General features: G+C 37.7%; 1 protein-coding gene across 4 annotated transcripts in view; it reads right to left on the minus strand.

Annotated features, from left to right (window-relative positions):
• Nucleotides 1-13,001, minus strand: part of GPATCH2 (G-patch domain containing 2) — a gene marked incomplete at its 5' end in the record, with an annotated part of 166,181 nt that overhangs the window by 46,868 nt on the left and 106,312 nt on the right. For all 4 annotated transcript variants that reach the window (XM_082657248.1, XM_082657247.1, XM_082657249.1 and 1 more), the window contains one exon: nt 4,627-4,666. In XM_082657248.1, coding sequence (XP_082513374.1) covers nt 4,627-4,666 — 40 coding nt within the window. The remainder of the gene's footprint in view (nt 1-4,626; nt 4,667-13,001) is intronic.

Consider the following 13,001-nt stretch of genomic DNA (forward strand, 5'->3'; position numbering starts at 1 on the left):
TATAGTATCTGATATGTAGATGAAGCCATAACCTAATTATTACTACTTATAGAAAATAGCAACAATTTATCTTTAAGTCCATTAATCTGAAAGTGTTTCAATGTAGAAACACTTCGTACCATGAAAGCTAATTTGCTTCTGAAAAAAAAAATTAATTACTTTGGCATTTCTAATTCTAGTGCCTTTGTAAAAAAACATATACAAACCAACATTTGTGACACAGATAGCTAGAGGTGACATGATAAAATCTCTACCTCCACCTTCAATTAATAGTAGTAGTTAACTAACTTTTCTAATTGTTAGATAAGATGGATACGTGAACACTATTCCTGATATTTGTGTTAAAACAGTTTAAACAAAGAACTCAAAAAATCCCAAACATATGTTCTTAAATAAGAAAAGAATTCTACAGTTTAGTTTTTTAAAAATGCAACTATAATAACCAAAATAAATATTAGGCTATACCTACTAGGTCTGGTTAGTTCTCAGGGAGGCCACCATCTGGATGAACTAAAATGAGATAGCAACTTCTGTGAACTCTAAGGTTAGAGCTCCTTCTATTAGATTCACATGAGAATTTTCCACAAATTTATAGTTTTGATGGGCTTTGTATATAAAAAATTTATAGTTTTCTTCCTCAAATTTATAGTTTTGATGGGCTTTGTATATAAAAAGAGACAAATATTGGAATTATTTAATATAATGCATCTATATTAAAAAGTCATCACAAAATTATCTCATTTTATCAATAAAATTATAAGTCTGGGTGTATCTTTGCAAATTTAAAATTAAGCTCAGAGAGAAAAATACAGACTCAGATCTCTGGGTCATGAATTTAACAGGTTAATATGGGAACCTAGATCTTTTAAGGGGCGAAAATGAAAAAAATTAATCCAGAGTGTTATTTGAATAGAAAACATACATTTGTATTTGAAAGTTTCCCAACACGTGTCTGCTCTGCCCCAACGAACAAAAAAAGGGTGGCAGGGGGTAGGAGGAGCATCAGATCAGGAATTCATGATAAAAGACACAAGAGTCCTGGAGCTCTGCTCTGATAAGCAAGAGTAGCTCATCAGGTTTTGAAAGATTCTTCACTTCTCTTACTGCTAACTTTTCCTGTTTCCTTGGACTCCTATCAGTGTCACAAGTGAGGTCAGTTTTCAGGGCTCTGACTCAACACCATCAACTCCGATTAATAACAGAACTTCTGAATATGGTGCGAAGTGCTTCTTACCTTCTGACTCTCAGATTGCTGGACTTAGGCCAAACGGAGAAACAATTCCCTTATTAGTGAGTGACCTGCAGATGTATATTAAAAAATGACTCACATAAGAATGACATGAACATTCATAAACACAAAACCTAGTACAATGTGAGGTTTACAAAAGGTACGCAATTTTAAAATCTGCTGAATGAAACCAGGAAGAGAAATGTTCCCAGTGGATCATGGTTGCTCCTGTGACAGAAAGGGAGCTGAGAATTTCTGTGGCTATTCATGCTACTTTTAAAAGATTATTTTGTGCGTGTCACGTTCCTAGCACAAGAGGAAAAAGCAAAGAGCAGAATACTTATTCCACGGCAATCCTATCTTTACCACCTGATATTCAGAAGGCATTCAAGCTCAAGACTGTTTCTGATTAGCAGCCACTTTTCAGGTAACTCCTCAAATGTCTACAAAAGAATTTCAAGTCTCTCCACACTTGGCCTTTCACAGGGTCCTCACCTTAAAAGGAGTACTAAGTAATCTCTAAACAATGACCTGTGGCTCCTTAAGATACTAGTAAACTCAGTCAAAAATATCACACCATTAGATATTCAAGGAGGAAAATCCTCAGAATTAAAAAAGACACACACACAAAATGAGGCTTCCTGCAGCTGCTTCTGTCTCCTTACTTCTACTACTGAACCACCTTTCAATTTTCTCTTTTGTGGCCTCTGTGGTGCCCTCTCTGTGGTTTTCTCAAACATTTACCAACATCCTGTAGTTACTGCTTTCCTGCCCCAGATTTTACCCACCTCAGAGGAAAAGCTATGCTGTCTATATAAATACCTCTTTTTGTAGAAATAAAGAGTACCTGAGAGATAACGGCTGATGGACAACAGTGATTTACTGAATGTGTGATAAAGAAACGCTGAGTATGCATGATGTAAATGGAAATGGGACTTTGCACTAAAGAACAGAAAGGGAAATCATAAGGTGGGGAAAGCAGTGAGGGGTGGGATTTCAAAAGTGGGGTTAATATTATCATTTCTTTAGGTTGGTAAGTTGGTATGGGAAAAATAAAAGGTGTTCATGCATGCTAATAGTCATTCATTCAACAATATATTGAAGGATTTTATACTTTTTCATGGTCTTGCATTTTATCTTGCATTTTATTTAGGTCCTACCTTGGACCTAGGTTTAGCCAATAGCTTACTGTGCTAAAGTTAGGTCTAAGTTGAATAAGAAAATTTTATCCCTCAAAACATGAGTAGTTTGCATGTGTATTTGTATACACACGTATATGTGCAACTGTTCCTCATTATTCATGGGTTCTGTACTTGCAAATTCACCTATTTGCTAAAATTTATTTGTAACACCAAAATCAATATGTCTGGTGCTTTAGCAGTCATTGGCAGACATGCACAGAGTGACAGAAATTTGAGTCCCCTGTAGCGCATGTTCTCAGCTGAGGTCTGACAAGGTGATGTCTGTCTTCTTGTTTCAGCTTTCATACTGTAAACAAGTGTCTTTTTCGAGGTCCGTTCAGTGCTATGCTTTTTTGCATTTTTTTCTTGTTCTCATCTTCATTGTTTAAAATAGCCTCCTAGTATTGTGCTGAACTGCTGTCTAGTGTTCCCCAGTGCACGAAGGTTGTGATGGGCTTTATAGAGAAAATATGTGCATTAGACAAGCTCCCTTCAGGAATAAGTTATAGTGCTGCTGGCCATGAGTTCAGTGTTAATGAATCAATAATATGTATTAAATGAGGTGTCTTTAAACAGAAACACACATCAAATAAGGATATGTATGGATTAGTTAATGAAAATGTTGTGACCAGAGATTCTCAGGAACCTAACCTTGTATTTTTCCTGGGAGCGATTTTTCAGTATTTGCTACGTTCATTAGTATTCTTATCAACCTCATAGAACATAGCTATTACAAACAACAAGAATCAACTGTGTTCATTAACTAATAACCTATCTAGTCAAGATAAAAATCTGAAGTGGTATATCAGAGTTTAAGCCAAAAGGCGAATCAAAAATTTGTCTAAAATATTTAAAAATTAAAAAAAAAAAAGATTGGTCAACTTTCTTCTCTATATGTTCTTAGCTATTTGTTAATTTTTAATGACAGAAAAAAAGTTTGGCTGGAAGCAGCCAGTTACACTATAATCTAAAGCACAGATTTATAACATTACTTTAGTATTTCTCAAATTCTAGAAGGTGGAAAATGATCTTTACAAAATCGTATTTGGGGATAAACTATACCCTGATGCGACTTACTACTAGAAGCAGAATCTTACTGTGATGATTTTACACAGAGGGTATGAACCATTTGGGAAAGCAGAAAGTCTAAGTTTTACATTCTGAACAAACACACTACGGATGCAACGTAGCCTAGTTAATTTCCAAAACTTTAGAAATAACGGTATATATTCTATTATTGTGAGAAATATATTTAAAGGTGCAAATTGCTCTCATGGAAAAAGGCCAAGTTTACAAAAAATCATTAAACTGAATTCACATATTTTTCTTTAATTAGATTCATGTGTATTAAGAAATATAGTATAGCTTATAATGAAGTATTTGGCACTTTGCTGTTATAAGAAAAGGGAACTATGGTATGTGCAACCAACTCTGGACCTGCCGCCCAGCTTAAGAAATAAGACATCACCAATACATAAAATAATGTTACCAATTACCATTACTAAGCACGATCTCCTCTTTACCGACCTACCTACCTACCCCTCAGAAGAAATGATCCGTGTGGATTTGAGGCTTTTCATTCGCATATATTTAAAGGTATTTCTTACATATCATACTATTGACCCACTTAAAAAATAACTCTTAGAATCCATAATGAAAAAAAAGGCTTAACAAGGATGCAAAGCCTAAAACATATATGCTTTACAACTTATCAAAATTTTAAGCCCTAAATTACCTTATCACGCTGCAGAGAGAGAACTAACACATTCAACAAAGAAGATAGACTACTTATTTTATATGTAAAGTTAACCAAAATGAATGTCAAGTTCTTGCTAAGTCAACTCATCATTGTGCTGCCATGAAACTAATAAAAAATTAAAAAAAAAACTCACTTAGAAATATAACGTACGCTTGTAAGAAACCATTATCACCTTCAAGACTTCAAAAATAAAAATATTCTCTTGCTGGCTGATCTTGTTTAATACACAGCAATTTTTTCAAGCATATGTACTATTTTGGTACCTTAACTTTGCGAAAAACATATGTGAACGGTGAAGTCCTACAAACTAGTGATGTATCAGCACCGGCACAATGAACTCCTTTTAAAATAACCTGGGACTTTATCCTTTCTCATAAAACTGATCTACTACCTTGAAGGGAGATAGTTAAATATTTGAAAGACTGAGTAACTTCCTTTTGGATTAGAATGTTCCTTACCTGGCCATGCTCTGTCCTAGCCCCAGGGCTAAACCAATGGCTGCAGAGGAAAGAGAAAAGGAGTTAGCAGGAAACTCACTAAAAGCACATGCTCTCACGTGATCAGTCTGCATGTGCTGTAAGAAATGTATACGCCACCAGCAACAGAGCCTTAAAATATGCTGTATTTTAATGGATATTTCATGTAATCCTAGACTTACACCAATTTTGACAGAAATGTAAAAGTGCTCATAACCCAGTAATTTTCAGTTTCATAAGCAAACTCAGTTAGAATTACATTTCCATTTAATTATGTTAACATAAACTGCTGGGACGGTATTCATTTTATGAATCGATTCTGGTTATAAAATCTACAAATGCTATCACTTACCACAACTTAATTACAGCATCATTACAACAAATGATGACCTTTTGATTGCTGGAGTTTTAAAAAACATTAAAAATACAAGAATGTTATATCCTCTGGCTGTGTCCCGAGCAACAGTCACACAAGGCCCTTGATGTGAATTCTAAAGCATCAGCTGAAGGTCCCTTGATCCCATTCCTTCCATGGGATTCTGGATTCTGGCTGAGAACAAATTCAACAACAACACTGGAGATACATAAGTCATGGCACAGTTGAAACGTTCCGTTCTTGCACTGTGCCTCACCCTGCCTGGCCCACCCCATACTGTTCCAGCTGCAACTTGGGCTTCTAATAGTCTACCTGGTGATACCTTTTCAATAGGAGTTATCATTAGCTGTGTGCCCAGTCATCTGGCCGGTATTCTGCTTAAAAACTAACTGTAAACATCCAGGAAATCGAGAGAGACATTGTGGGAAATAAGCCAGTAAAAGCCCACAATCATAGGGAATGATACTAATATTATTAATGCTATCTATTTTTTCATCATATTGAGTACAGGTATGTGCCAAGCACTCTTTAGACACATGACATGTATGTATTATTTCCCATCCTCACAAAAACCTTACAAGGTTATTCTCATGTTCCAGCTGCAGGAATGATTGAGGCTCAGATGCTAGGTTATTTGCCCAAGGTGCTCAGCGCACCATACCACAAAGGACAAAGGGCTCACGTGGAAAGAGCACATTTCCTGGTTCCCTCCAACACTTCTATGTATTCTCCTTTGTGGTACTAAAACCTGGGAATAAACAGCCTCTATATTAATATGCTCTTATTTTGTCTATGCTCTTCCCGGAACATTTCTCAAGCTCATAGACAGTAATGCTCTTTGGCAGGTCAGATTCCATTTTTGCTGTGGGAATGGACACTTACTGCTATTTGTAAATGACATGTGGATTAATCACCAACTAGCAACTAACTATTTACTGCAGTTCCCTGACAACTTGACTGATAAATTTCCCCTCTGCTATGGATTGTACCCTTTTTCTTTAAAGAAAACTATTTTTTAGAAAATCAAATGCATACACACAGTTAAAACAAAATAAATAAACAATAAGTGTTTGTTTCATCTATCCTGACCCCTAAGCTCTGTTCAGAGAAACCACTGCCAACTCTTTCTGCCTTTTCTTTTGGTATTTAATGATGTATTTCTACAGAATATGGTTATACTGATATTTTGCGATTGATTTTAGATATTAATAATTGACTTCCTATTATTGTAAATTTAGCTCTTTTAGAACTCTCAAACCCCTATTTCCAGTTATAACACCATTTTTAATTAATCAGTTGTGAATACAGATATTATGACTACATGAATACTTTGTGCTGCTGAATTTTTCTTTTTGTTTCTCCTAAAGTTGACAGTTAATTTGTTTTTCTTCCTTTGCTATTATTTCTAGGTACTGGTGACCTTTTCCAGAGAAGTGTCCAGGAAGTGGTGTGGGAAGAATCTGGATTATAGTGTCATAGGTGGGTACAGAAGAAGTGGGATGTGAGGAAGTTAAATGGGTATAGTATAATCCACTCTTTCTACAAGTTAGGCTTTCAAAGTATGAGAGGGAGAGAGAACAGAAAAAAATGGAAAAGAAGAGGTTTAAAAATGTAGTATATAATGAAAGAAGTTTTTGGAAGGAAAAAAATGTTCTTTCCAATCACAGACACAGGTGCTGGAATCAGCCTTGGACAGAAGAAAAATCATTTCCTCTAATACTAAGACAAAGGAAAGTGAAAGAAGGTATATTTGGATAAGTTCATCCAAATTTGTGACTAACAGCCTTACTTTGGAAAGTTGAAGAAAAGGTCAAATTCTTGGGGTTAGTGGGGAGATGGGCAGCTTATAACAGGGGCTTGGTGACAAGACATAGAATAGCTTTGGGGGACACATAAAATGTTACGGAAGGTCATGCTAAAGCATTGCTGAAAGATCTACTGAAGTTCAAGATTATATATCTGTGTAGCAACAAATCATATAATCTTTTTTTAAATTTTATTTTAATTTTTTTAACATCTTTATTGGAGTATGATTGCTTTACAATGGTGTGTTAGTTTCTGCTGTATAACAAAGTGAATCAGCTATATGTATACTTATGTCCCCATATCTCTTCCCTCTTGCGTCTCCCTCCCACCCTCCCTATCCCACCCCTCTAGGTGGTCACAAAGCACCGAGCTGATCTCCCTGTGCTATGTGGCTGCTTCCCACTAGCTATCTATTTTACACTTGGTAGTGTATATACGTCCGTGCCACTCTCACTTCGTCCCAGCTTCCCCTTCCCCTTCCCCATGTCCTCAAGTCCATTCTCTAGTAGGTCTGTGTCTTTATTCCTGTCTTACCCCTAGGTTCTTCATGACTTTTTTTTTTTTTTAGATTCCATATATATGTGTTAGCATTTGGTATTTGTCTTTCTCTTTCTGACTTACTTCACTCCGTATGATCTTATTCACCAGTGCTCAGCAGAAGAGCAGTGGATGTGGGTAGCTGCACAGACTGATCCAAGATTAGGAGTTTATGGAACAGGACGGTAGGCAGGATTCTAAGAGGACCCCCAGTGATCCACACCCTTGCACAACTTGCTCTCTTTGAACGTAGGAACGACCTGTGAATATGATGGGATAGTCACCCCTACAATTAGGTTGTGTTTTATGGCACAACTGGCTTTAAGAAGGGGAGATTATTCTTGGTGGGCTTAAGCTAAGCGGGTGATTCTTTGAAGGGACTGAACTCTTCCTGGTGAAAGAGATTCACTGTATGAGAGTTTCAACTGGAGAACCCAACATTTATTGAGCTTTACTGAAAGACAGGCAGTGTTCTCGTTTAATCTTTAAAGAATCCCGCAAGATAGGTACTACCCCCATTTTGCAAGTGAAGAAACAGGCTCAGGGAGGTTGAGTGATTTGCCAGAGATTTCATAACAAAGTAGCAGAGCTGGAATTCAAATCTATATATTCAATTCCAAAGCTCATGTTCCTTTTAACTATTATACATATTGTCACCAGTTAGGGTAGCAGAAGTTGAGGCAGAAAAAAAGACTGGCACAGGTGCCTGTCTAACTCACCCCGTTAGGTTTAGATGTTTCCTTGTCTAAGCTTTCAATACCTTTGCACATGTCTCCATTAAAGCAGTTATATTCATATATTGTAGTTGTTTATTTATCCTGATAAAAAAAATTGGAGGTCCTTAAGAAAGAGATACTGATGATAACTGTAGTAACAGAACAGTAGTAGTAGTTGGAAGGAAATGTAGTGGTAGTAATAACAGAAGTAGCAGTAAAAGCACTCCCACAACTCGGTATCTCAGTAAATGTTTGATACCTACTGGGAACCGTGGTAACGGTCATATGTAGATTACCTCATTCAAACCTCACACCTTACGGAAGAGTGCTATTGCTATTCAAGGTCACAAAGCTAGCAGGCACTGGTGTCAAGACTGGGACCGAGGCTGTCTGATTCCACACCCTGGATTCTTAACCACCATTCTCTTTCACTGCCTTCAGTTATCGTAATTTGGGGGAGGGGAGTTTTTCCCTTTTGCTCCGTTTTCTTTTTTTCTCTTTTTTAATGGACTCATGGAATGTAAAGGTTACTTAATAACTTTTTAGTGAAAACATGAACAAATCAGGAAATCTAGAGAAAGTGGTGTCCTTGAAATCCAAAGGGTCAAATTTATGTAAAGACAGCAGAGGAAAAAAGGCCGTGAAAGAGGATGGAGTTGTAGAGGCATTTATTTACACTGGAGCCAAGATTCCCAAGGGGACTTATGAGGGAGGGGGCTAACCTCATAAGTTATGAGGGGGTCCCCTCCCTCATAAGGTGTGTGAAACGCACACCTGGGAGGAGGGGACGCAGAAGAGTCTGGAATTGATCAATTGCCGGGGATGGCTAGACCTAGAGACAGAGCTGGATGGCCTGTCTGTTCTCAAGATTCCGAGGGGCTGCATGTGGTTTCTGGGCTCACTTCTCCCTCTAGGATACAGATGCAGTTTGGGGATGTCTAAGAACTGACCCTGACACACATTATTGCGTTTAATCCTCACCTGCCCTGTTGATAATGGGACTAGCCATCACCTATGGAGCCCTCGCTATAGCGTTCTTTTTAGCAGAGCAATGTGGTCGGTAACTGTGGAGCAGAAGGGAGGTTTTTGTTTTCCTTTTAAGTAAGAAGTAGATAATAAAGCTTTAGGGAACAAGGTTTTTTGAACTAAAATCTCTGCAGACTCAGAGCTCCACACTGATTCCTTCTCACTGTTCCTTAATCCCTTGCCCTCACCCACAGTGCTGAACTACAAGTAGCAGAAATGTACAGGATTTCATGAGAAGTCAAATGATATTACAGCTATGCAAAAGGACAAAACCAACCTCAAAATTCTTAACTGAGGTCTCCTAAAGAAGTACTTTCCAAAAGGAAAGAGCCACAGCAGTTTATAATACAGATTTTGGTTTTTAGAGTTTCTATTTTTTATAGAGTTTCTATTTTTTGACTCAGAAGCATAATTTTATATTAACTTAGTGTGTCCTGTGCACATCATGGTCTAAACTTGTGCTCTCTAATATGGTAGCTACTAGTCATCTATGGCTATTTAAATGAATATTAAAAATTAAGTTCCTCAGTTGCATTAGCCACATTTCAAGTGCCCTAGACATACATGGTTAGCAGCTACCATCATCAGCAGTGCAGATACAGAACATTTCCATTACTGTGAAAAGTTCTATCGGACACCACTAGTTTACAGATTATCACTGAAAATTCGAATGCACTTTGGAAATGGAATATAATCTTCTACACTGAACATCTTCCTTGTGAACCATAACTGCTCTATTGAAGAGACTTGTAAGTATGAAGAAGTATATTACAGAAAGGGGGTGGGTTGAGGAATGGGGAAGTAGAAATGTCTGTTAAACTCCTAACTCAGTATTCTATAATAGGGTTTCATGGATCAAGACATGGGAATAAAAATTAAGGTGAGAGGCTAGCGTATTAAGAAGAAGCCATATGCTAGGTAAGAACTAGATCTTGGCAGCAACTACAACTGAGGATGCCAAAAGGCTAAGGCACATGTGTCAATGTAGAAGACGTTGACAGGGAGCTCCACACGACCTTCAGGACTTAGGATGATACGTGAATTTTGGTATTCTTGGTTCTATCTCTGCCTGTGGTTCTCAAAGTGTTGTCTTCAAAGTGTATTCTGTGCAGCCCTGGGCGGGAGTGAGGACGTCCCTGGAATACTGAACTAGTAGTCACTGTATTCCTCACTGCCATGAACTTGCAGGGGGAAAACAAAAAAGCCAGTTTCACTTAAGAATATTCTTGACATAGCAGTAAACATTTTTTATTAAATCTCAACTTAAGAAAATTATTCGTGGTGAAATGGGCAGTACACAAAGTGTAAAGCCTTTTATATATATAAAGTATAAAGCCTTTTTTTTTTTTTTTTTTGTGGTACGGGGGCCTCTCACTGTTGTGGCCTCTCCCATTGAGGAGCACAGGCTCCGGACGCGCAGGCTCAGCAGCCATGGCTCACGGGCCTAGCCGCTCTGCGGCATGTGGGATCTTCCCGGACCGGGGCACGAACTCGTGTTCCCTGCATCGGCAGGCGGACTCGCAACCACTGCGCCACCAGGGAAGCCCTTGAAAGTCTTTTATTAGCTATCCTATTACAGCCTTCTGCAACAAAAATGTGTGTGTATATCTATATAACATATATACATATGTGTATAAATACACATATAACATTTCCTTAAGGATCTGTGACTATAAAACTAGATGGAAAATTATTTTGAAAAGTTTATAAGTCAGTCAATGCTAATAATAATTGTTAGTTGATAACCATCAGTTACTTAAGGTCTGAAATAGTTTTCATTAGTACTCAGCTAAACCAACATAAATACATTTTGACAATACTAAACATAAAAATAAAATTTTATTAGAAAGCTATCATTAACACGTTTTCCCCCCAAATTAGTTCACATACCCATTGATGACTATTACCATTAGCATCAATTCTACTGTTATTTTTAACAATTTGAGTGCTCAGAAACCTTGTTCACACAAATTGACAAATGGAAATAAAAGGAATTTGGTTAGAACCAACACTTGATTATTGAACTCCTTCAGAGTTTTACGCCAAAAAATATCACACACAATGATTTTAAGATTAAGCAGTATTTTTAATAATCTACCAGATGCTGAAAACAAAGAATTAGTAACTACCTAAACTGCATAAAGCTTTGTGACTTAGTCATTTGATTTAATCTGTCAACATCATTATCAGTACTATATGAATGACCCCCTGTTTGGAACCCAAGAGGATTTTACACTACAGGGAAATGTGCCAAGATCAGATCAGAACTGAGAGGGCATCTTTTTTTTCTAAAGTGGAAGAAAGGCAATTTTAAGACTCCCACCTGAGGGTAGGGCCCCCGAAGCACCCAGCTCTGAGACTCAAAGGACTGCAAAGAAAGAAGCAGTTCTTAATGGGCACGTGAGCGCTCTCTGTGGCTGTCCCTCAAGGTTCAGCCCAGAGGGAGCTGGATGTTTGCCTAAAAATGTCCATCTCCCAGTCTTCTCCTGGAAGGCAAAGGTTTGATGGCAAACCTTACAAGCTGCAGCCTGAGGTTCTAGAGTCTAACTGAGGATGCATCTAGGGGCTGGCTGCCATCCCCCTCAGAGTCCAGGGGGCTGGGGGCTTCCCCCGCCTTCTCACTCCTGCTTTCTGGAACAACAAAACCAGGCTGCTAGCTTGTACACGTCTGGTGCCCCAGCTTTTGCAGCTGCCACCTGAGGGACAGGCCCTGGATCTCCTGGCTCTGACAGCCAGTGAAGCTTGCATTCACTAGTCTTACAGGACTACAGCAAACAAAGAAGCAGTTTTTAAACAGACACAGGAACAATGTCCCCTCATGGCAATACACCTAAGCTCAGTGTGGAGGGAGCAGGCAAAACACCCATCTTTGTTTTCCCTGGAAGGGTCTTAATTACCTACTTTCCCAGCAGTTACAACTGATCACATAAAAATACTAAGGATCACAAGAAACTACTATAAGCAATTGTTTGCCAACAAATCAGATAACCTAGAAGAAATGAATAAATTCCTAGAAACATAAAATTTACCAAAACTAAAATCACGAAGAACAGAAAATATAAAAAGACCAATTACTAGGAAGCAGATTGAACCAGTAATCAAAAACTATCCCCCCCCAAAAAAGTCCAGGACCAGATAACTTCACTGGTGAATTCCATGAAATATTTAAATATTTAAAATTAACACCAATCCTTCTCAAAGTCTTCCAAAAAATCAAAGAGGAGGGAACACTTTCAAACTCATTTTACGAGGCCAGCATTATATCCTGATACCAAAGCCAGAGAAGGATTCTACAAGAAAAGAAAATTACAGGCCAATATTCCCAATGAACATAGAAAAATCTTCAACGAAGTATTAGTAAAACAAATTCAACAGGGTCATACACAATGATCAAGTGGGATTTATTCCAGGGATGCAAGGATAGTTCAACAACGGCTAATTAATAAATGTGATACATCAAATTAACCAAATGAAGGATAAAAGTCTTATGATCTTAATAGATGCATAAAAAGCAAATGATAAAATTCAACATCTTTTCATGATAAAAACTCTCAACAAATAGAAAGAATGAATATACCTCAACATGGTAAAGGCCATATATGACAACCCCACAGCTAACATCATAGTCAATGGTAAAAAGCTGAAAGCTTTTCCTCTTAGATTAGGAAAAGGACGAGGATGGCTACTACTCTTGCCACTTCTATTCAACAGATATTGGAGGTCCTAGCCAGAGAAATTAGGCAAGAAAAAGAGAGTAAAAACATCCATACCAGAAAGGAAGAAGTAAAATTGTCTCTATTTGCAGATGACCTGATAGTACACATAGAAAATCCTAAAGACTCCACCAAAAAGCTATTAGAACAAATGAACAAGTTCAGTAAAGCTTTAGGACACAA

Source organism: Grampus griseus (genome assembly GCF_964374135.1).
Source record: "Grampus griseus genome assembly, chromosome: 1".
Lineage (NCBI taxonomy): Eukaryota > Metazoa > Chordata > Mammalia > Artiodactyla > Delphinidae > Grampus > Grampus griseus.